This window comes from Electrona antarctica (genome assembly GCF_951216825.1).
Source record: "Electrona antarctica genome assembly, chromosome: 16".
Lineage (NCBI taxonomy): Eukaryota > Metazoa > Chordata > Actinopteri > Myctophiformes > Myctophidae > Electrona > Electrona antarctica.
Genome location: NC_136797.1, coordinates 33,272,234 through 33,295,954, shown reverse-complemented (window position 1 = coordinate 33,295,954; position 23,721 = coordinate 33,272,234). Strand labels below are relative to the sequence as shown.

The 23,721-nt window shown below is 41.1% G+C and overlaps 3 protein-coding genes across 3 annotated transcripts; 2 read left to right on the top strand and 1 right to left on the bottom strand.

Annotated features, from left to right (window-relative positions):
* The first annotated feature begins 178 nt into the window (after nt 1–178).
* Nucleotides 179–14,393, top strand: sapcd2 (suppressor APC domain containing 2). Its single transcript, XM_079524381.1, has 6 exons — nt 179–1,216; nt 6,713–6,849; nt 10,353–10,499; nt 10,951–11,052; nt 11,371–11,475; nt 12,073–14,393. The coding sequence occupies exons 1-6, from the start codon at nt 358–360 to the stop codon at nt 12,199–12,201; spliced, it is 1,479 nt and encodes a 492-aa protein (XP_079380507.1). The 5' UTR covers nt 179–357; the 3' UTR covers nt 12,202–14,393.
* Nucleotides 14,394–18,297: 3,904 nt separating this feature from the next.
* Nucleotides 18,298–19,152, top strand: hcar2 (hydroxycarboxylic acid receptor 2; the record flags this gene model as incomplete). The annotated part of the gene is made up of 1 exon (XM_079523995.1): nt 18,298–19,152. A coding segment is annotated over one exon (855 nt), but the record flags the coding sequence as incomplete, so codon positions are not given.
* A 320-nt stretch (nt 19,153–19,472) lies between these two features.
* Nucleotides 19,473–23,662, bottom strand: LOC306939837 (uncharacterized protein). The gene is made up of 2 exons (XM_079524580.1): nt 23,287–23,662; nt 19,473–22,230 (listed from the first exon to the last, which is right to left on the bottom strand). The coding sequence occupies exons 1-2, from the start codon at nt 23,483–23,485 to the stop codon at nt 20,558–20,560; spliced, it is 1,872 nt and encodes a 623-aa protein (XP_079380706.1). The 5' UTR covers nt 23,486–23,662; the 3' UTR covers nt 19,473–20,557.
* Nucleotides 23,663–23,721: the final 59 nt, after the last annotated feature.

Genomic DNA, 23,721 nt, shown 5'->3' with positions numbered 1-23,721 from the left:
AATTCACACGCACACATACATGCACATACAGACCGCTTCCGTGTCCGTTCTAGACCGGATCTGCAACCTGCTGATTTAATGGATCCCAGTCTATCGCTGACGTTTGAAGGGCGGGCCTGCAAGAACAGAATAGACCGAATGCATAGACCTGCGGAGCTACAGAACTGGGTTGGAAGAGAAGAGAGAGTTTCGGCGAGAAAGGACAGACTTTTCATTCAACAATTTACATGTAAAGAGCAAGTATTTTACATATTACATATTTTATACAATTCGGCAATTGATTGGTTGCTATAAGCCTAACATTGGAGCGAAATCTATGTTGTAGCCTTATTAATTATAAACTATTGATAAGTCCATATGGCTTTAATAGCGACAGACCAGGGCTGCAAATTTAACGGGTCGTCGACAATATATAATAGAATCAGAGCAAGAAAACAAGATTTCCAAAGCAGGGGAGGAGATCGTTTCAAAACTGTCAAAATGCAACCAAAGGAGACGGAGTATGCCACGGATGGATTGCCGAAGGCATTCCTGCACAGTCTAAGGACCCTCTTTGACATTTTAGATGACGGGGGGCAAAGAGGCTACGTCCACATCTCGGAGATAGAGAGCCGCTGGCAGGGCGCCGGCACGCAGGACCTGCCCGGCGGGGTGCTGGAGTGCTTGAGGCGGGTCGCCCCGCCGCATGGCTGCCTGACTTTCGAGCGGTTTGTCGCGGGGCTGCGATATTCAATGCTCAACCCAGAGAACCGTCACGTTATCATTAAGACCCAAGCCGCCGTCCACCCGCAGCAACAGACCACCCAGCAGCCGCATTCAAAGCAGCAGCAGCAGCAAAAACCCGCCCCGCTTTCAGCGTGTAACGTCGGTACGCGAATTGAAAACAAAGTTCGGCCCTTGGGGCCAAGTAATGTGACCAACACGCAGCACCGCGCGTCCTCGCTCCAGAGCCGGACCACCAGACATGAGGTGGACGACCGCGGTGGGTTCCCAGCATGTGGACCAACGTCGCGGTACAAATTCAACGCCGGGTTCGAAAGAAGTGGACGGAGTTTGGAGCGGATCCCCGTCGTCGTTGGACCAGAAGGAGGGTGTTGTTATCGGTCTGACCAGAACCAGATCCACGTCGGGAAGCAGCAGCAGCCACCACCGCAGCAGAGTCGTGTTCGGTCCATTGAATCGCTCGCGCTGGAGTCTCCACAGCTCCAAAAGCCAAGTAAGAGCATAATAATGGTTTAATAAATCATTGATTGATTGAAGTATTTATTAACAGTTTGCATAATTACAGCACATTTCAAATCACAATATGATCTCAGGTGGAGGACTTTGTGTGGTGCGCGCGCGCAAGCACGTTATGGCCTCATTGGCCTACCATTATGCATAAACATAAAGCTGATATCACTGTCTGTCACTATCCATATTAATTGTGATGTGTCTGTGATCAGTCACTGTTGTTTTCTCATCTCTGTCTGACCTGTCACTTGACAGACATGGCCCTGTGCACGTTCAGTAGGATAATTCCAGATGGGTGGAAACTGAAAAGTACCTGACAGTGCGTTTTAACAGCGGGCGAGCATCAGCCGACACAAACGCCCGTTATCGCCCGAAAAGATGAATTATTTTTATCTTTTCGGGCGACGTTGCTCCGTCCATCGCCTGTTCGCCTAGCCTGGCTAATAAACCAGACCGAATCAGTGTGATTTGAGTCTGGCTTATTAGCCAGGCTACTGTTCGCCTGCTATCGCCGGTAGTCGCCGGGTCCCATATAGACAAATAATGCACTTCTGGAAGATTCGTCTGGATGTCGCCAGTCGCCCACTGTTAAAACGTACTAGGCTGATTACAGGATAAGTGGGCAGTGGGCACTATACTATACTATCTGGGCTATTTTGTCCAAAATGTAGAAAAAAAAGAAAAATGGTCTTAACTGTTAAGTAAACATGATGTGAACATGCAGAATACATAATTTGAGCCTTTAGTTTAACTTCTTGTTTATGCCCCAAAATGAAATGGATAGACTATAGCCTACAGGTTTTGTATCAATTGTAAAATATATTAGACCTTAATTGCCAAATGTTTACGCATGTTCTAATTATGTATACTTGACCATTTTCCAAATATTGTATTTTTTAACATTGGACAAAATAGCCAATTTCAAACCGAGGTGCCCACTCTTTATTAGCTACTTCTTGAACTTCTGGTTGATTTCTCCCTGTTGTGGATTAAAAGATGGATTCAATTGATTAAATGAGCTGATTAACTAAAATGATTCTGACGGAAAATCTATACATCTTGGATATTACTTGGATATCAATTTGATATGCATGTAATTGCATAATTGCATGTAATTGCATCTTGTAACACAAACAGAGCTATCCAGGACCATGTACACCATTTGTGGACTGGTCAATTAAAGTCTGAGTGTAATATCTTGGGAGACGTATAACCATTCAGTCCAGAAACGATGAAAAGATTCCTTGACCACTTTCATTATTCAACTGTAATGAATGACATGTCAACCATATGGCAGGTTGAAATTAAAAGAGGTTAAAGTGGAGTTGTATCCATAGATAAGGTCAGAGATAGGCAGCCTATTATCTGAAATCTCTGGAGAGACGATCTGAGTTCAACTTGAGGATGGGCCGATGATGGGGAGATACAAGGAGCTCCAACCTTCCCTGCTGTGGCTGAATGTTACGGGCAAGGGGAAGCTGTAAGAATGTCCAATGTCATTTGAGCATGTCATTACTAGACTGACCCTGGTATACTAAAGTTGGAGTAGTTCAGTTGTGGAATTTTATGCCAACTAACTCTTATGACACTTACTTTCAGTATCTGTCATATGTACTCATACTCATGCAGGATCAAATTTCCCTATCTCCCGTCTTACACTATGCGTGTCTTTCAATTGTTCTCGCTCTTTCTCCCAGAGTGTGCTTGATCTGTAGTACATAACCAGGCCTGTCTAGAGCTATAAGTGTAACACCATCCGCACCACCTCCTTCCGGAGCCCTGGGGGTCTTCTTGGCTACTAACTTCACTTGCACTTAAGGGCAGCGTTGTCACTTGTTAGATACATTCAAATCCTCAGTATTCATTTAAACCTTGAGTGTACAAATGTAATCAAGGGACTACTTTGTCTTGGTTACATTTGTACAAAGGGATAATTGTTGAAAATGTTAATTGAATCCACTAATTGGACTCAAAGCAGTAGCCAAGTGGTCCTTTCCTAGAATAATTGAGATATTGATTGACACTATTCCAACAAGAAAGAGTTGTATCATAACGTTACTGCAATCTTCCTCATGTATATATGGGTTATGCATTGCAGGGGAAGAAATACTATTTTGTAATAGAAAAACCTGTCAAGACCTGCTGCCTGTCTGACTTCCTAGGACTACACAACATTAGCTCTGAGGCATAAAGAACAACTCTTGCACGCACACACACACACGCACGCACGCACGCACACTAATCATGCTCTCTAACCTGTCCTTTTCCCTCAGCAGGTTTGAAAGAAGTAAATAACACATTCCTTAGCAGTCGTTAGTGATTTGTACTGCATGAGATCATCATGAACATGGAGCAATGAATAACACCTGTCGGCACTGTCTGGCATGTTTTCTCATCACTGATAGTCAGATGGTTAAGAACAATGTGCTGCTGTGATACACTTAAAACAAGTGGACAATCGTGTGAGCTTGTCACAATAGTGTTGATACTATAAATGTCACTGTGCCATTTTCTGAGCTACATGTGTTCCTAAATTATGAAAGTGAAAAAGTATTTAGTAATACATTTCTTGTATATTTCTATCAAGAAAATACTACTTTCTGGATTATTGAACCACATAACATTGTTAAATGTCACACATTTTGTATTCCAAACATTATATGACAAGAAGACTCCCAGGGCTCAGGAAGGACATTTGACTTGTTGTTCACGTGTTCCTTTTCAATGGAAAGTTATGGAAATGATGGTTTGTTGATTTCAGCATTATTTTATTTGAGGAATAGGGCTCCCTCCTGTGGTAGACATGGAAACTCACAGCTTCAGCAATTTAAGCAAATATGTGTTGCTTGGCTGCTGAACATGCATTAGTGGTACTCTTCTCTAGTAGCTTTGTCAAAATAACGTTAAATAGATTTACCTTATTGATTAATGTATTCAAAAAAGGCAAAGACTTTCCATATAACAATAACAGATATTCTGTTTCTCAAGTACATCAATTATTATTATTTGAGTTATTAGAACAGAAAACGTATTTCAGTGGATGCAGTGTCAGGTCAGGTCTCGGAAAGAATGTAGGCAGGTTTAAGCGGTCCATATGCAGTCAATACATGTAATTGTCTATAATCTAATTGGCCCTACATTGTAGATAAACAACTAACTGAATAATGCAATCGGTGTTGATTAAATGTAATTATTTATACAGTGAATAGGTTGAGGATGTTTTAAATTGGTTCATCTTTTTTTCTGTGACTTTTAAAATCAATCTGTACTAGAAAATGCATTAAAATGTAAAGTTAACAAAATATAACTTACAGGACAGTGAGGACACTAAATTTAATGTGTTGTTATTTATATTTAAAGCATGTTTAAAATCTCTGTAAGATGATTTTCATACCGTACTGAAAGGATTGGAATCCTGTGGCTTTGTTTTCTCCAACAAACCCACACAGTATGCTTTGAGAAATGATCAGCACTTACCGTAAAAACATGTCTGTCTGGTATGTGGAATGCAGCTTGATGCAGCCTTTAAGTATGGTCTTCTTGAGTTGAAACCAGTTAGGATTGGGTCAGGACTGGAGCGGCAGCTTGAAGTGTTACTTTGAAAGAAACTTACAGTCAGATGGAGGCAACTGTGCATAATACTTAACCACTTTACCCCTATTTCAAACAAGATCTACAAGATCTTGCCACGTTGTGAGCTTGTAGATCGGTCTGACTCTATACATTTTAACTTAAAGAAAATGTTCGCCTAATGGCATGCTTTGAGATGTAGGAAGGGCCCGGACAGGAGTCAACCCATAGAGCCTAGTCCTTCCATGCGCCAGAAGCGTACCTCCCAGCCCTGGCAGAGTAGTTCTGGAGTAGTTCCAACCTTAGAATATATATGAATAGAGACGGCACCCGGAGGAAACCCTGAGGCGAAATGGACATATTGGCCGAATTTGTCATTGCAGCTCGAGCCAGTGCTGGTCCGTTGACTATCATTGCGCACGTTCATGTTATTGGGCCCATGACACGTGAACGCTGTTTCATACGTGAACGTGCGCAATGATAGTCAACGGCAGCGCGTTCATGTTATTGGGGCAAATCCATCCCAGAATGCACTCTGTTCCTACCCGGAAGGAGGAGTGAAATCGCCTCATGCGCTTTTGAGCAACTTAATGCTAGTGGATGGGAGGAGAACTCTGGTGCCGTCTCTATTCATACAGTATATACTCTAAGGTTCCAACGGATTGTGTGGCCTTGGTCTTTCCCTAATGGGACTGATCGACGGTAGCTACTGGGACGTAAGTCGGGACTTGATCACCCCGGCTGGGTCGCCTGAGTGAGGGGTATGATGTTCGAGAGACCCGAAACCCAGATGACCGTGGGATACATCACTGAGGATACATCCCAGGTGCATCCACATAAGATGTTTTTTGTTTTGTTATAAAAGCACGCCTTTTTTGTTTACATTTGGTTCTCTCAATGTAATATCCATCACTGTCAAAACATGATCAAGTAAAACTATGCAAATAAATGATATAATGGCTAAAAACAGAAACCGTTGTATCACTCAGAGAATTCAGTTTTGAAACTTCTCACGGTGTGAAGTTACAAGGATGTACTATAGGCTTGGAAGATATGGTAGATATTTTGTTCCAACAAAATGCACGTGTACTTGACTGTTGTCGATGCTATATAATATACTGTAGGGGTCTCATATGTATACTATGCTAATAACTAGCCATACTAAACAATACAAACTATACTACACTACAATAAAATACGAAACTACTAAATGATACAAACTATAATATATTTTATTAATAATTAAACAATATAAATTAATTAATTCAATATCATTTCTGGCCCAGATTCCAGGCCCCTATCATCTCTCTTGGGCAGAATTCATAGAAACCTTGTATCTCCATATATTCTTTTTTAAATGTTTTTTTTTTGTGGCTTTCACCTTTATTTTATATTTGTTTATGGAGGGACAGACAGTAGGCTGACAGGAAAATGGGGAGAGAGATGGGGGGAAGACATGCAGTAAAGGCCGTCGGGATCGGGAGTCGAACCCGCGGCACACTGCCAGACTGGATTACCAGCCAAGGTGCCTGGACCGCTGAGCCACGGCCCAGGCCGTGTCTCCATATTTTATCCTTTTATGTTTTTCTTTCATTAAATGATACACTACTTTGTCGTATAAGTGTCGAGCAAAAATAACAAAAATGGCCAATCTACTACAAGCCAGGTCACAATATACTGTATGTCCCAAGTGTTGTGAACTATCTATTCTCACTATTTTTGAAAAACATTTAGCAAGATATTCGCCTGTAATGTGTAAAATAGCTTGTGTGACTAAATAACAACTGTAATGTTTCCTGAAAAGTAACGCCGTTGGTCATACTAGGTATCCGCCTGACAGCGGCGATAGATATGCTATGATGATATTAATACTGTGGACCCCATGTGAATTATTATCACTCTTTTCCAGGTGTTCCAGAGCCATGTTTACCAAGATCTCAGAGTGAATCAGCAGCAGGATTTGTTACTGGTGGTTCCAGACGCCATTTGCGTAGTCGTGAAGAGCAGAGACGGCACACCATCTCAAATGGAGTGGATTATGGAATGGTTTGTTACATGCACACACTCACACATAAACACATACATAGAAGTAAGCCTGCCATTGCTTTCGGGCAGATACCATGCATGTATCTTTAATATTTGTAAATCTCGTTATACAAGAGAAAATTACCGATCTACAAGCTTACAACGTGTCACAGACTCAGATTGCGACACTTCTTCTAGAACTAGATCTGCTATTTTTGAAGAAAAAAAAGTGTGGTTTTATTACATGACAAAATTAATGTTAACAAGTCAAGAGCCTGTGACTAAATCATTGGATAACTACATTGGATCTATTGGAACACAGGATTGTTTTTCTTCCATTTGCTGAAAAGTAACGGTTGTGGACATACAGTACAAGGTTTCCACCCGACAGCAATGCTATGTACTGTATGTTCCCATGCCTGTGCTATAGCACTTCTTGTTGGGGTATTTGACAAGTGCATTTGGAAATACCTGAAATTCTTCCTAGACATGTACCCATCATAACTATTAGGAGCAGTAGATGCCATTATTGCTGCTCACTTATGGTTTTGTGAAGTGTTTATGATTAAAACAGTGCGGTTTTATAATTGGTTAATTAAATAAATAATAAATAATAAATAAATAAATAAATAAATAATAATAATAAATAAATAATAATAATAAAGTAAAAAACAACTTTGATGCAGAAGGAGGTAGACTGCATTTTCACCGTTCATTTTATTACATAGAAATAAACCAAGGCAAATATATATCCTAAGTCTATTACCTAAACTCTAGCTTAAAGTGTATGATTATAAATAATATGTGTTAATGAAAATAAAGAAACTAAACAGGCCAACACAATATAGAAAAGGCTGCTTAGTGGACAATTTCTATTGGCCATCACGTTCCCCTCCCAATACTTTTCACCCACCCTCTCCCCTCACACAGACCCTCCCACTCTCCAGTCCCCTGCTCTTGCCTCCCTTCTCGTCCTCTCTACCCTCTGCCTCTCTTTTCCCCTCAGCCTGCTTTCTCTCTCTTCCTTTCTCTCCCTTTTTCCATCCCCCGTTCTCTTTTCCTTTGCACTCTCTTTTCCCTTTTCTCTGTCTGGAGTGTACTGGTTCCTCACCTTCTTCCTCCCTACCCCTCTCCTCCCCCTTCCCCTCCCTCCCCCCTCCGACCCACCCTGGGCAATTTGGTCTGCTGCTGCACTGATGGTAGTGAGCCGGGTCGGGCCCAGGGGCCTGGTGGAAGCAGGGGATTCGCTTGGCCGGCCCGGCCCAGCTTGGACAGCAGTCTGGGCTGCCTACACTACTGTCTTCTTCCCCCTCAGTAGCAGTCTCTACAGCAACAAGGCACTACATTTTTTCCTCTGGGTGAGTAGGTTAGAAAAAGAGACAAGGGGGACAGAGAGACACTACACCAGGTAGTCACCATCAGTAGTCAACTATTGGCTTGGAGGAGGCTTGTGCATGCGTGCTTTGCAGCTTACATGCCAATATGATATTATGAGATTTGACAAGGCACATGACATCTATATCTAGTCTATCTATTGTTTATTGTTGCTTTTTTCATTTTCCAGTAGGTCATTATCGATTAGACAGAGACAGACACCTTTGACTGATGAAGAAGCATCATAATGAAACTTAAAACATTAGACTTTAATAAAATAACTTGATTGCTTTGTATCTGTGTGCTCCATTGTTCTACTTTGGACTAAACCTCTTGTGTTTCTCCCAGATATTAGAACAGATTTTTCTTGTTTGTTAGTATGAACTTTGAATACTTCAAGGTGAAGCTCAATACTCAATGCTCAAGTTGCTTTATAGATTAAAGTTGAAAGGCCATTATATTGGTCTTTGTGGTTTTAGCTAAGCTGTGTGTGGGGCCGCTGGTGTCATGATATTGTTTGTGTTGTGTTGTATGTGTTTTGTTAGCCAGCTCAACTGTGACATGTATTACACAATACACACACACACACACACTTTTCCATAACATTGCAATAATTTACTCTCGGTTTCCGTCTCTTGCGCAGCTCTGTATATTTTCCCCAACTCTCCACAAAGCCCTACACTCATTCTTCATTCCAGGCACTAAACACCCCTCAACCCCCTCCCTTTCGTCCTATTATACTTTCTCTCTCTGTCTCTCTCTTGCTCTTTCCCTCCCAATCTATTCCCCCTATTCAATTAGTCAGACTGCATAAAGTAGGTTTAGTGTGCAATATCACAAAAGAACACATTAAACATAGATTGACGTTGGAATTAATTACGTTTGGTCAGATCTCAGATGATTCCATTGGGACTTCTGTCCAATTCGATGTACTTTGTACTGCGCAGCAGCAGCAGTGGCTGGGAGAGCCATGGAAGAGGCAGTGGGAAAGGATAGATTGAGGGATGGAAAGATGACACACCAGGTGGCTGAATGCCAGCAGTGGGGCCTGGGCTGTGGCTGTGAGCCGCATGGAAAGCATGGTCAGCACAACTCAATGGAGCCTTGCTGGAGTGGGATTCTCCCTCTCTCTCTCTCTCTCCTCTCTCTCTATCTCCCTCGCTCTGCATGTGTGCAGTCACACTCTTTAACGCATGCGTGTACACACACACACACACACACACACACACACACACACACACACACACACACTGGGGCGACTGTAGTTGAAGTGGGTCTGCTGTTTACCCCATTCTTAGGTTGCTGTGTGGTTGCCATGACACCGGGCTGATTGCTCCTCTAAACATTGTCTCTGTTCAGAATGGGGTGAGAGTCGGGCACAATTGGTACGGCTCCATTGTATCCACCAGCACAAAAGAAGCCACTGCAGATGCCCATGTGAAAGGATGAGAGTTTGTCTACTCACCACACGCAGTCCTGGCAGAAACATATATGTTTTATATATAGTCTGTTTTTATTTGATTTTGGCAGTGACGTGAATACTTTTTTGCTGATGACATGGAAAGCATAAAAGCTTGTTAAAGTTTCACCGTATCTTTTTAGTGGTTGTCATCTAAGTGAAATCAGAATAGAATACGGCATCAGGTGACTTCTGGCCTTTTGATTGTTCTTTAACAACTTAAGCCCTATATCACACCCGTGTGAAGTGAGGGGCGATCTTATCATCATACATCATCTCATTCCGGCCAATCAGAATTTGCGTCCTCACCTCCGTCTTCAATGTTTGTGTTACGCAATGTTTGTGTTTACACAAACACTCAAAATGTTCCATTCATTGTCAATGGGATTTAATGTTTAGGACAAAGTGTGTGCACATACACTAAAAGCTGGACATAGGAAGGGATATCGCCCCTCAAAAATAACCGATCTACATGCCAACAATGTGTTGCATTGTGATGAATTGTGAGCTGTAGGAAATGTTTTGAAGAATTTTCAAGATCTGTTATGACATGTCCCAAAACAGGGACACCAGGTTGGAAGTAGTTACAGTAACTGACCATGTTCCTTTCTCTCTCTCCTGCTGTCCCCATCCTTGCCGGTCCTTCTCATCTCTTCACCCTGTTCCTCTTCTTCTCCTTCATCTGTCCCAGTTGAAGCAAATGAAGGAACTGGAGCAGGAGAAAGACTCCTTGCTGACAGGTCTGGAGGTTGTGGAGCGGGCGAGGGACTGGTACCAAGGTCAGATCCACAATGTCACCGAGAGACAGCGGCAGGTTGGCCAGAGCAACCACTGCACGGTAGGTCCATGTAGAGGTGCCGCAATAATGAAATATCAAACTCAACTCAAGATGGAACTGAATCAGTATGGGGCGATTTCAGCTGTGAACAGCTTGGAAATGGCGGGGTATGGGGGCTTTCAGGTAGGAAAGAGCCTGAAGGCACCATAAGCACCTCAAAGTGTGCAATGATTAACATCCTAACATACTAACTACTGTTGTTATTCATAAATATCTCTTTGTTATTTCTGCTAGTGTTGAGGAACAAAAAAACAAATAATTTGACTCGTGTGTACTTCTATATGAAATGTAGCAAAAAGTAAAGAATAATCTTGAAATACTTTCTGTTCTGCATGAATAATTTTATTTGTCCAGTCATGCATCCCACTTCCATATTTTTCTATTGGCTAAACAATAGACTGTAACTCTCTCACGTCCTATTTCATCTTCTATCATCTCTATCTTCTAACAGGATTTGTTCACAGAAGCCAGCCAAAGTCGCATGAATGTCCTGCTTCCTAAATTGCAAGAAGTCAACCGCTGCCTTAGTGACCTCATTTCCTGCTCTGGGATGGTAAGTGCTGATGATAATTGGTCTTTTACTGGCTTTAAATACACATCTAACTGGTTTAATCTGTATAATATATTATTTTGCATCCAAAGCCACAAAGTGGCAATTCAAAGGTTCAAATTAACATTTATCTTACTTATATGGGTGTTGTCCAGAATGTTTAGGTTATTCAACAAACAGAGCTTCCATCTGAAATGACTGCTGACCAATACAAATGATCTTTTAATTGCTGACAAGATTCGATGTACTGCATATTGGATCGACGGCATACTTATTCAATAACTTCATTCAGTAATCAGTACTGTCTTTGTCTCTGAGCAGCCAGTCCCTCAGAGCACAACTCTCTCTACTAGCTCTCAGCCTCCAGCTCCAGCCCCTCCGCAAGCCATCCAAAGACTGAAGGACCAAAACCGTCTTCTCACACAGGTAGGTGACATGATTCCATACAGACTGATGCACAATGACAATGTATTTTCTCTGTAGGCTTAGAGCTTCCGGCTTGAGGCAGAGCATTATGCTCCTCTTATTATTCTGAAGTGGTATGGTTTATTTGGGGTAAGTAGTTGTTCTGCCCACCATTATACCGTTATGCCCTATACGTAACGCATTGTCGTACAATGAATAGCCAAAATAGCCATTCGAAAAAGCTTGCAACTCATTGCAATGCGTTGTCGGGTTATTTTCTTATTCTCTTTTTGGAAATATTTGAAGAAATAGTAGTGACATGACATTACTGAAGTAGGCTATGGCCATAGTCAATCACCTGGTGGATGTGGTGATGAAAACCATTGTGGTCTGACAGTACACCTCCTTCCAAGCCAGTATGAGAAGTCTCTAATCAAGACTGAAAATTACACTCAAATTACACCAGCTCTTACCACTATTTGAAAGGCTCCATCACCATCATTTCTTGTCTTGATAGAAAGGTACTACTACTAGCAAAACCTTTGTGTACACAACGATACAACACTTGGTAAAATACATGAGTCTCTTTTCTCTCTTTTTCTTCTCGTGTCCACGTAGGAGGTGACAGAGAAGAGTGAGCGCATCACCCAGCTAGAACAGGAGAAGTCAGCGTTGATCAAACAGCTGTTTGAGGCTCGTGCCCGTAGCATACAGGATACGAGTGCCATGGACTCTACTTTCATATGAACACAACTACACACAATACTGTAGCACAGCCATGTTTCAACCATGAGATGGTCATTATTCAACTACAAAACAACCACCATGAATCGAATGTGACACAATACCATCACCAACAGAATGGGATTGTATTTGAGTTTACTTTTTTACAACCGTGCCAGAAATATGAACTGAGATTAAACCACAACAAACGGATCCAATTGTAAAATCTCTGTAGTCAGAACAAATGTTTTGAAAACTGAAGTGTTCCTCCTCTGGTCAGCTCAGTGCGACAGGACTCATGTTTACCCAACTGACCAATTGTGTCATTGATGCACCTTTAACTACAGCACTACATCACAAGACCCCTGACTATGTTATGTAATCACTCCACATGCTCTCCACACTCAAAAAGTCAAAGAAAATGCTAGTTGGACAGTGGAGTCCAATTATCTAGGGATCCTAGATCCTGTCATTTGTTGCCTTTCCCTGGCCTTTTTTCCGAACCACTACACCACCCCCACCAATCAGAAAATCTGATACACTATCGGGGTGGAACTTGCTGTGATCTGACTCGATGACTCCCCGGACAAAATGGCACCTACGAGATCCCATGGATCACCTTATTGTTCAGCACTCCCACCATGGATCACCCTGCATTTGAGCACTCCCACCATGGATGGATCACCCTGCTGTTGTGCACTCCCAGAAGACTAGTTCTTACTCATGCTGCTCTGCGTTACAAGCAATAGAACATGAACACCCAAACATACTTTTACACAAAGGCATTGGCTGAAATAATTTATTTTGCAATTATGTGTGTGCACATTCATATTGCTGAATAGGGAAACAAACTTAATTTGCTTGCTGTGATTATCAATCTTGTTTTGATATTAAAAAAATAATAATAATCCAGGTACTTTGACCCTAATCACACCCAATTACTTATATTAAAAATCAATTGTTGACTATTTACTTACTTTTCTATTTTTAGAATGAATACAAATGGTTGATCACAATTTGTGAGGACTGACAAAAAGGATACAGATGGAATTTCACTTGTATAAATTATGTGAAGCAGTACTGTTACCAAGTGTGTAATTAATATAGCAGTATGTCATAACTTTGTATGAATTTGGAGACATTGTCTCAACATTGGAGAAAGATGAGAGCACAACCAAGGAGAGAGTTATTGAGAAGATGAGACGTTTGCACGTAGAATAGAATTGAAGAGGAGAAGCATGGTGTTCACTGAATGTGTTGGAGAGCCCTTGCTTGCCTGTGGCCTTAAAGAGCAACTTTGCCATTGTTTTAGCTTGGAATAGATCTTACTGTTCTATTGTGAGGAAGACATTAAAATCTGACATAATACATGATGCTAATATGTAATGTGTCTTAAGAACTCGCTCTTAAAGGCACTGGAAAACACTGCCAGCCTACTAGTGTCAAATCTGTTTTCATGTCATCAACAATAGAATTCAAGCTTAAACATTGCTCTGTAACTAATGGCCTAGTCACCAAAGGAGGGCTCAGAGTAGAATGTGTTTGGGTGGGCTAGCAGTACTAAACGACTCCTTGGTTATTAGATTTCTTTCAATGTGGTGTCATAACCAAAATAAATATTTTTTTAACGAGATTGGCTATCTAGTGCCAGATCCCCTGTGTGTCTATACAGTGGAGTTTTTATTCTTTCTAAAAGTCATGGTTAAATACATTTAGAATGACTCATGTTTTTCAGTTTGAATATTTGAAACACAGAAGAGATTTCTGTTTGTGTAACTTGGGGATTAAGTGTTAGCACAGATACACTCAGAAAGGTCCCCTTAAACCAGCAGCAGGAACTAGCGATCAAATGTTTCTATGATCACACTGTAAAAACATTTTATTTAGACATTTCTCCATGTGTTTACAAGAGGAGAGTTCAGTTAGAGAGGGTGGTATTAGACAATGTGTAACTCACTGTAACCTACTTCTAGGACGTCTGCACATAAAGTAGTCTTGTTTACTTTGTTATGTGATTCTCTTGCTGCTCATAATACATTATTGGTGAATGCAACCATTTCCTTTCTAGTGTCTGTCCCTATTATGAGTCGGCTTCGAATGACTTGTAAAATATTAAACATTAAATGGTGCTAAATTGGTTGTATCAAACCCATGTTGTAACTCACTTATTATTTTTATGTTGTGAAAGTGCTGTAAGTGATACTTTTTGGTAAAAAAAATAATATATATATATATATATATATATATATATATATATATAATAAAAAAATAATAAAATAAAATAAAAGGTTAACGCTTTATATTCTGATATGTAATCATTGCTATAGAGTCTTTGTTCAGCAACGGGTCTCCCCATTTCTCCCGCGTTTTAATAAACAGAAAATGTGTTCAGGACGGTGAGACAAATTTAATCCAATCAGGAGAGAGAACCCCACAAAGATTGACAAAGTTATTGTTAGAGCCAAAATGCCTTTGTTTATTTTGTTTTGTTTTTATTTAAATTGATTGTTTGGCCTTGATGATAATGACTTTGATGTCATTCTAATCACAGTGGGTGGCCCTAATATACCTCATGGTGCAAAGGTATTATTGCTCACCATGGCAACCACCACAGGGGGTAGGTACTTACTTATACCTGGCTGTGGGTTATGTGACCCAGGTGTGCAAGGGGAAAACCCAAAGAGTTTTTGACCGTGATCTTGATGCCATGTAGGTTGGCGTTCAATGCCTTTTGTTTGAGTTTCTTGTATTATAATTTATTGTACATAAATATCCATATCCAACATCATAAAATTCTCAAACTCGACTCAACCCAGTTGCCCCTGCCAGTGTACTGTATAGCTACAGGTAAAAGCTATACAGTTCAGTTTGATAGTGTTCCATTTCCATTAGTTTGGTTTCATCACTTCCAATTTCACTTGTGTATCCTGTATCAGTTCTCTCGCTTGATTGGATGAAATTAGTAATCCGACCAGAAATTTTATTTTGTTTACCAAAGAGCTGAAGAGATAGTAAGACCCCTGTTATTGAACACTCACAGATCGATAGGATATAGAGCTGATATAAGACCCCTGTTATTGAACATTCTACAGCATGATAGGATATAGAGCTGATATAAGACCCCTGTTATTGAACATTCTACAGCTTGATAGGATATAGAGCTGATATAAGACCCCTGTAATTTAACATTCTACAGCTTGATAGGATATAGAGCTGATATAGAACGTCATTAAAAGAAAATCACTTACAGTAACTATTGAAAGTCTACAACTATATAATGGCATTTTTAAAAATGATATCCATACAGTGTTTGGTTCAGTAATTAAACAGTTTCTAAAAATGTACACAATGTTCCCAATCATACGAAGTGTTACTGATAGCATAATCAATTATTACAGCTAATATGTATGTACTGCTAATCTGCTCTGTCATTGTTAAACTATGCACGTTGTTAAGATTTTCTGTCAAGTAGATTTTAACAGACACAATCCACTAATCCCATCAATTATTGTAAAAGGGAGCTTTGTATGACTGCCTCACACATCTAGTTGTCCATTGGCCCTTCCATTTTGTATTGATAATTACTGCTTGAACAACTCTTATTAACCACTTAATCAAATTACATAAAATAATTATAAATCTGAAAACATTTTACATGTAATGGCATGCCCAAAATAGGGACGCCAAAGTTAATCAAAGGTTAAATGTCATACAGTGAGCATGGAAGCAGCACAAACCAAGTTTACTGGTTGTCTGGAGATGGTTCAGCGTTCTGTGTTCATGTAAATTGACAGTGAAGAAAACGATAACTGAATTTCCAAAACAGTACTTCATGCCTGATTCAACTATGATGTTATAGCCAGTGGAGACCAGATATGAAATACCCCTTGATAGGCTGGATAGTATGATGTAATTTATCTAGCAGATTTACTCTACACCCTCAGAAGGGATTACATCAGGAATAGTTTAACAAGAAATGCAATCATGCTTGGCATGCAGTGCTCATAGAAAACCCTGCCCGGACAATTAGTGCAATGAAATGGCCTAGTCTAGAGTCTTGGCAATTACGGACTTAAACATGTTTTATTACAGAATACCAATATTCGTTTGAAAAAATCCCAACATTTAACTATATCTTTGTTCAGTGTATACCTTACTAATTCATTCTGCAAGAGTAGTTTTCATGATTTTAATCATATTGATTAACATGAGTTGAATAATTACTTGCATTCAGTTTGAGCAAGCAGTCTTCTCATCACATCAGCCAGCTCAATTCCCCCAGATTAGCAATGTATATTATCTTTAACTTAAATTTAATTGGAATTTATTTGGTATGTTAGTGGTTCATGTTTCAGATTTAAAGGTATGCCGGGCTACGATCTAACCACAATTACCAAGTTACGTTTGTTCACTACCATGAGTGTGTTGAACAATGAAAGATGCTGTCCTGGAACCTGTGGAGAGAAGCAAAGGACATGTTGTTGTTTCTAAGTATACAGTACAATCTAGTAATCAAATGACCTGAACAAACAATGCAACGAGAACATATGCCAATGAAAAGGAGTCAGGACACACCTTATTTGTTTACACAAATGTAAACAAAGTTTAATGGTTAATGTGGTTAAACGCTAACGTGACATGGATGCGTTCCAGGTCTCAATGGATTAACAAGATGGCATGCCAATGCCAGGTACATAGATTCAACCTACTGTAAAGCCTGATGACGCCGTTCCTGTGAAAAATATTGTTTGTTTGAGGGGCTAATGAAGCACTGGACATATCAGGTTTGGACATACCTTGTCTCTTTGCATAGGAAAGGTAGCTGGCTGTGACAAGTGTCACATTCTGTATCAACCGACAGGCATCACAACTCAAGATCATGTCAGAGTCATGTAACAGATTACACATTATTACAATGAATTTCAAAAGTGGTTCTTCTGGACTGTTGCATCAGTTGTTTACCACCAAATTTCCGTCAGGCACCAATGGCCTGTTGCATCATTGTCAATCGGTGTGAACAGACGATGGCAAGCTTGCTACTGTACATCTTTAAACAAACTAATCAAACTCATCAAACCAAATTTGATTTCAGTGTACATTTATAAATGTCATGAATGGCCTAATTGTAAGTCACGGTACTTGTACAATTAATATAGTATATCATTTTGACAATCTATTAAAGCTGTGGAAAATGACTGTATTCGCCTACAGGTGGGGGCCAAACAAGACATCATGACATCCAGAGGGAGAACTTCCAGGTTCCACACCCTTCTCTCAACACTGATTGGATGGAAGGAGGATCTCTTGTCTTGGGTCACGAGTTAAGGGGTGTTTTTTTACATCTCATTTTGAGTTGAGGGCTCAGTTTTTGCTTATACAGTGACAGACACAATGATGAAGTAGGGAGTGGGGACACCAACCACTGAATTCATTGTGCTACGTTTTTCTACTGAACAGGTAGGTGTCTCTTTATTTGCATAGCCAAATGCCATCCGGCATTTCATTTAAACACATACTGTACATATAATAGACATTATATTCTCTACTTTTGGATTGTTCCACTTAACAGCCATAATACAGTACATATAAGTGTAAACATGAATTTTATTGCTATGTGCTAAACAGAGTGTTAATGTTTTACCACCAGTAAGTTAATGAGATACTGTAACCCGAAGCAAACTGTGGTTCTCTAGTTAGGCTGTACATGCATATCATCTTTCGATACAGAGTTAATGCGTGCTTCCATGAGGAATATATATTTAGAAGTTAGAACATACCTGCAATATGTTCTGAATGTGTTCAGCGTGAATTACAAAAGGGGTTACTTCGAGAGCAGAGGCACCTTGGCTTTCAGTGATGTGCAACAGTTGGGGGTATATTAATCTTCCATTAGGATATATACAAATAATAGACAGCTTTACGGGAAGTGCACATGGATGTGTATGCTAGGAACACAGTCTGATAAGAAAAGTAAACAGTCCTTCAGACTCCAATTATCTCTCTCTCTCATGCTGAAATGTACTGTAAATACTGACGTTACCATTTTATTCTTTGCCCAGGTGGATCACTATTGGTTATCCGGCTGTTATCCTCCTGCGAGACCACACCAATCCAGCCATCATGGAGGTGTTTTACTTCAACTCCTCGTTGCTGCTCATCTCCCTAAGACCCATCAATTATAGTGATGGAGAGAAGACGGTGTACGAGGGTTGCGCACACATGCCAGCCGTCTTAATCTGGTACCTGAGCTTGCAGCTCGTTAACATGTTACTAGGCATTCCAGCAAACATAATGGTGCTATGGCTCATTCACAAGAACAAAGGGGACTCGTCCACCTCTGACATTTTCATACTCCACCTGGCGGTGTTGGACATCTTCTTCTGCCTCACCATTCCTCTGGAGATCGCCAACCTGGTCTATCTGACAACCAGCAGCACCTGGTACGTACCAGGCTGGTACGTACTGCGCTTCATCTACGGCGTCAAAGACTCTTCTCCGTTCTTTCTGTCGTGCATCTGCCTGGACCGCTACATGGCCGTGCTCCACCCCATCACCTTCACAGAACTGAAGGACCGCCACCACAGGGCCGCCTTGGTCACGGTAGTATGGCTCGTCACACTGGCCTACTCTGTCTGCAAGTGTGTGGGAACTATTGTCAAGTTCGACATGGCCTTCACCGTCCTGATCCTTGCAGCGTTCGCCTTCATGGTGTTCTGTAACATTGCGATCCTCTGGGCACTCAAGAAGTCGGGGCCCGGGCGGGACGAGATGCACCCCGTCAAAAAGAGAGCCTTCAAGATGGTCCTAATCATATTGGCCATCATAGTCTTTAACTACTTTCCACCTGTAGCACTATTCCCTTTCAAGCAATATTTTTCACCTGATATGTTCCACTGCTATATTCACTATATTGCATTTGGCTTGATGGACTTCAGCAGTAGCATCCAACCTGTGCTTTATCTGTCCAAAGAGAAGACATTGAGCTCTGGCCTGTGTTGCCAGAGTAACCCAGGTTAACGTCAGGAGGTACATTTGTATTTGCTACTGTACGAACAATGACCTACATGTATATGTTGTTTTCACAATGTTTGTTAAAAGGACACAAATGTGTTATTCTGAATATAACTAATGTTATGTGTGGCATTAGCTCGTCTGCACAAAATATGTTAACAGCAATACAATGTCATTGTGGACTTCTACTGTTTGTGTTGTAATGTTGTTGTGGTCTTTTTAAATTATAAAATTGCCTTAATTTATTAGATGTGTTAAATATAAGCAGCAAATAAAAGTATGGGAAAATTTGCATTATCTTTTTTTAATTTAGACATGAAGCACACAAAAGAAAAACTCCACATTGAATTTCCAGTAACAAATAGCCATTTCAAAATACCTTGTTATGTAGGCATATTATTCAGCTGCAACAACACTTACAGTAGCCCTATCATCATACACATATTTTACATCACTCTTACTTGCACCCCGACTTGTACATACTTAGTGGTAATAGACATGATTCCTGGTGGTACACTGTTCAACCTATAACAAATGTTCTAAGATCATAACATTCATCTTTAAAATCAGTATGGCTTGTAAAACAGTTATTGAGTAGGAATATTGTTGAACGCAGTTCTATTTGTATTAAAACATCTGTGTCTCATACTCTAGCATTAGGCCTATACAAATACATTCTTGTCAGTTCAATATGAGCAGAATACTGACCATATACTTAAAGCTATATACAGCACAATATTAATGATTTGCTTGTAGAATCAACATGTTGCACAATGGTCTACCTGTTGCCACCTAGTAGTGTTAATGAGTATAAAAGCACCTTCATTTAAATAAAAATCCATTCAAGCATTTTCTTTTCCCATATCATTTCCAAAATATTTCATGTTTAAGAGACTTTGGTAACATTATGTTGAGGGCTTGCCTGCAGACTACAAGGAGAATAACAATTTTAATCATCAGTGATAATTAATTTAATCATTAATAATACCGTATTGCTAAATATTGTAGGCCTACTGAATCACAGCAAAGATTAGACGACAGCATATTGCACTGTAACACAAATCATATACAGCACGATCTGTTCTAAGCCTTTAGCTTAATCACCTTCAAGGATTTGGTCACATTTATTAACCACATGAACCCTGCTAGCATCCTTATTCTGGGCATATCATAATATTGACCATTCATTGAAAATAACCAATCTCCAAGCTTACGTGTTGCAACGCAGCGCGTTGTGAGCTTGTAGATCGGCTATTTTCACCAGTTGTCGTACAATGAAGTGTGTGTATGTATATAATATATATATATATATATATTATATATATATATACAGTATATATATATATATGTATATATAGGGCTTAGGTGGTTAAACAGCTGAAGACAGGTCAGCATCGGTCAACTGGGCAGCATCACAGTTTACCTCAGCTGTGCTGGTGCTTCCCTCCATTTGAGCCTTCATCTCCCGGGCTGCATGCATCTTTAGGTGCTTTTTAAGGGAGGACTGATCAGTGTAGGTCTTGCCACACTGGCTGCAGAGGAAGACCTTTTCTTTGGTGTGGACCAGTTCGTGTCTCTTCAGGTGGCCAGACCTGCTGAAACTCTTGCTACAGTATGAGCAGATGTACTCCTTCTCCCCCGTGTGAGTCCTCAGGTGCAGTTTGAGGCTGCTCGCGACTGTGAACTTCTTCCCGCATTCAGTGCAACTGTATGGCCTCTCTCCAGTGTGCATTCGCATGTGTATTGTGAGGTGGCCAGCCTGGCTGAAGGTCTTCTTACACAGCTCACAGCTATAGGGCCTTTCGCCCGTGTGAATCCTGTAATGCGTTTTCAGATCACCCAGACCGTTGAATCGTTTCCCACACTGAGCACAGCAGTATGGCTTCTCTCCTGTGTGGATCCGTTCATGAATGCGCAGGTTGCCTGCATTACTGAAGGTTTTACCACACTCGTTGCAACTGTAAGGCCTCTCTCCTGTGTGGGTTCGTAGGTGGACTTTGAGCTGGTTGTGCTCGTTAAAGCGCTTCCCGCAGTAAGGACACGAGTAAGGTCGCTCTCCAGTGTGAACGCGTTTGTGTATCCTGAGCTGACTGGGGTGGGCATAGTTCTTACTGCAGATGTTGCAGCAGTAGGGCCTCTCGCCGGTATGGGTGCGCTTGTGTGACTTCAGGAGGTCAGCCCGCCCAAAACGTTTGCCACAATAACCGCAGCTGTGCGCTTTCTCACCACTGTGGGTCTTAATGTGGATGTTGAGGGAGGTTGCTCGACTAAAGGTTTTGGGACACACAGGACAACGCAGAAAGTTGTCGCGGTTCTCTAAAAAATCTGTTGTTTCAGGGATATGTTCCTTTTGCACCTGCTTCATGTCTGGTGTGAATTCCTTTGCACTTGTATCAGCAGCGTCCAATTCTGGCTCAGGGTAATAGCTCAGTAAATGCTCAGTAGGAGGTAACCCTGCCTCAGAGAACCCCTCTGCATCATGACTATATTGTAAATTCTCGTCAGGTTCCTCCTCGGACTTCACAAAAGCTGCATCCTCATCCTCGCACACCTCCAAGAATCTGTCGGAAACAACAGTGACTTTGACCTCGCTGTCACCACCTGTCGAGTCTTGATCAGGACCCAGAGATGGCTCCAGAGGCACATACACATCTTGGCTCTCATAACTGATAGAAGGGGGGCTAGTCTCTGCCTTAATTGGCCTAGGAACTGGAACGAGGAGAGATGGAGGCTTGGAGAGATCAATAGCACAGCCGCGGTCAACCAGGGCAGGTTCGTTTTTTATTGATATTAAAGACGAGTCAGGCACACCTGCATCGGACGTAGTCACGCAGCAGGGTTCTTCAACCATTTGGGAGGCTGGTAGTGAAAAAGAGGCAGATGGCGTTCTGTTCTCCCTCAGCCTGTCTTTATTCTTTCTCCTGGAGCTCTTCTTGTCACTGCTGCAGATGGACATTTTGAACATACCCTGAGCAGACGTGAAGCTAGACACATTCCATTCCAGAGGTTCGTACTTTAGTGCCGTGTCCTGGTCACTCGTGTCTGTGAAAAGAAATCAAGGTCCCAAAAATTATAAACAAAATAGTAGTAGTTTGACACTACAACAACCCAACTGAATACTGTGAATGATTTCCAAATTCTATAATTATTATACACAGTGGCGCGCACACACACACACACACACACACACACACACACACACACACACACACACACACACACACACACACACACACACACACACACACACACACACACACACACACACACACACACACACACACACACACACACACACACCTAGCACTTAAGGCATTGGTTCTCAAACCTTTTCAGGCCAAGAGCAACCCCCATTATATGCATTTGTCCGTGGACCCCCCATCTGAAAATATGTTGTTCCAAGGACCTCCATACAAGATTGTGTTGTAAAAATGTTTGAAAATAGGAGATCTAAAAGCTCCCAGTGAGCTTGTAATTAGGCTATGTTCAAATTTCTGCTGATTAAACTAGTACTTTTGCTATACTAACTAATTTCGCTGGGGGACCCAGTGGAATTCCCTCAAGGACACTTCGGGGTCTCCGGACCCCACTTTGAGAAACACTGGCTTAAGGTGCTTGAAGGTTGCAGTTTCTTACTCCTGGGTTATAAACATAGATTTACATAATACAGTAAGTGTTGCAGTATATCCGTAGGTCTCTCAATGTTTTGATGAATTGAAAATGGTGGGCCCTATTGTAAACAAGTACAATGCTTTATGGTTAACAGTTAACAGTTTTTGTATTGAGTTGTACTTGAAATGTACTGTAATTCTGCAAACTGTTAATAAATCAATCAATTCTTACTCCTGGGTTATAAACATCTATTGACATATAACATAGTAAGTGACCAGTCTCAGTAAATTCCGGATTGCAGCTTCATCAACATTCTGAATCAAGTACAGATTATAATGGTCAGATCAAATAGCCACAGGCTGACTCTGAACAAAAGGTCAGTGACAGCGTGACGCTAGGCCAGCCTGTTAGCATTTTACACACACAACTTAAAACATAACAAATACTATTTCATTTTCATTCACCAGTGACCAGAGACCACCGTACCTCTGGCTGAAGACTCCGTGCTGGTCTGTGCGTAGATCATCCGCCTGAGGTCTTCGTTTTCAGCCTCCATCCTGTGTAGTTTTCCTTGATACTCGCACAAAGTCCTGTCCACTGAATCCAGTATGTCACTTACAGTGGCTTTGAAGATCTCATTTAACGACGACTCCAGGAACAGTCTCAGGTCGTTCGAGACGGCCATGATGATGCTTTGACCAACCAAACCAGCGGCCGGGACGCTTAAAACGTTAAATCAAACTATGCTATGGTTTAAAAAATTGCAGTAATTAAAAAAGAGGACCATCTATCTATCTTGTCGGAGTGGGTGTGTGCGTGTGCGGAACAAACAAAAGCACAGACGGGTCGCATGCAAGTGACGACAGGACTACAGACTGACGTCTGACGTTTGTTTTGTTGTTGCTTCTATCTGCACCACAC

What these genes read in the sequence shown, in the direction of transcription:
- sapcd2 (XM_079524381.1), top strand. Translation starts at nt 358, where the DNA reads ATGGCTTTAATAGCGACAGACCAGGGCTGCAAATTTAACGGGTCGTCG. An exon ending in GCCAGAGCAACCACTGCACG is followed by an intron (nt 10,500 to 10,950) that starts GTAGGTCCATGT and finishes ATCTTCTAACAG; the next exon opens with GATTTGTTCACAGAAGCCAG. An exon ending in AAAACCGTCTTCTCACACAG is followed by an intron (nt 11,476 to 12,072) that starts GTAGGTGACATG and finishes GTGTCCACGTAG; the next exon opens with GAGGTGACAGAGAAGAGTGA.
- LOC306939837 (XM_079524580.1), bottom strand. Translation starts at nt 23,485, where the DNA reads ATGGCCGTCTCGAACGACCTGAGACTGTTCCTGGAGTCGTCGTTAAAT. An exon ending in CACGGAGTCTTCAGCCAGAG is followed by an intron (nt 22,231 to 23,286) that starts GTACGGTGGTCT and finishes TTCTTTTCACAG; the next exon opens with ACACGAGTGACCAGGACACG.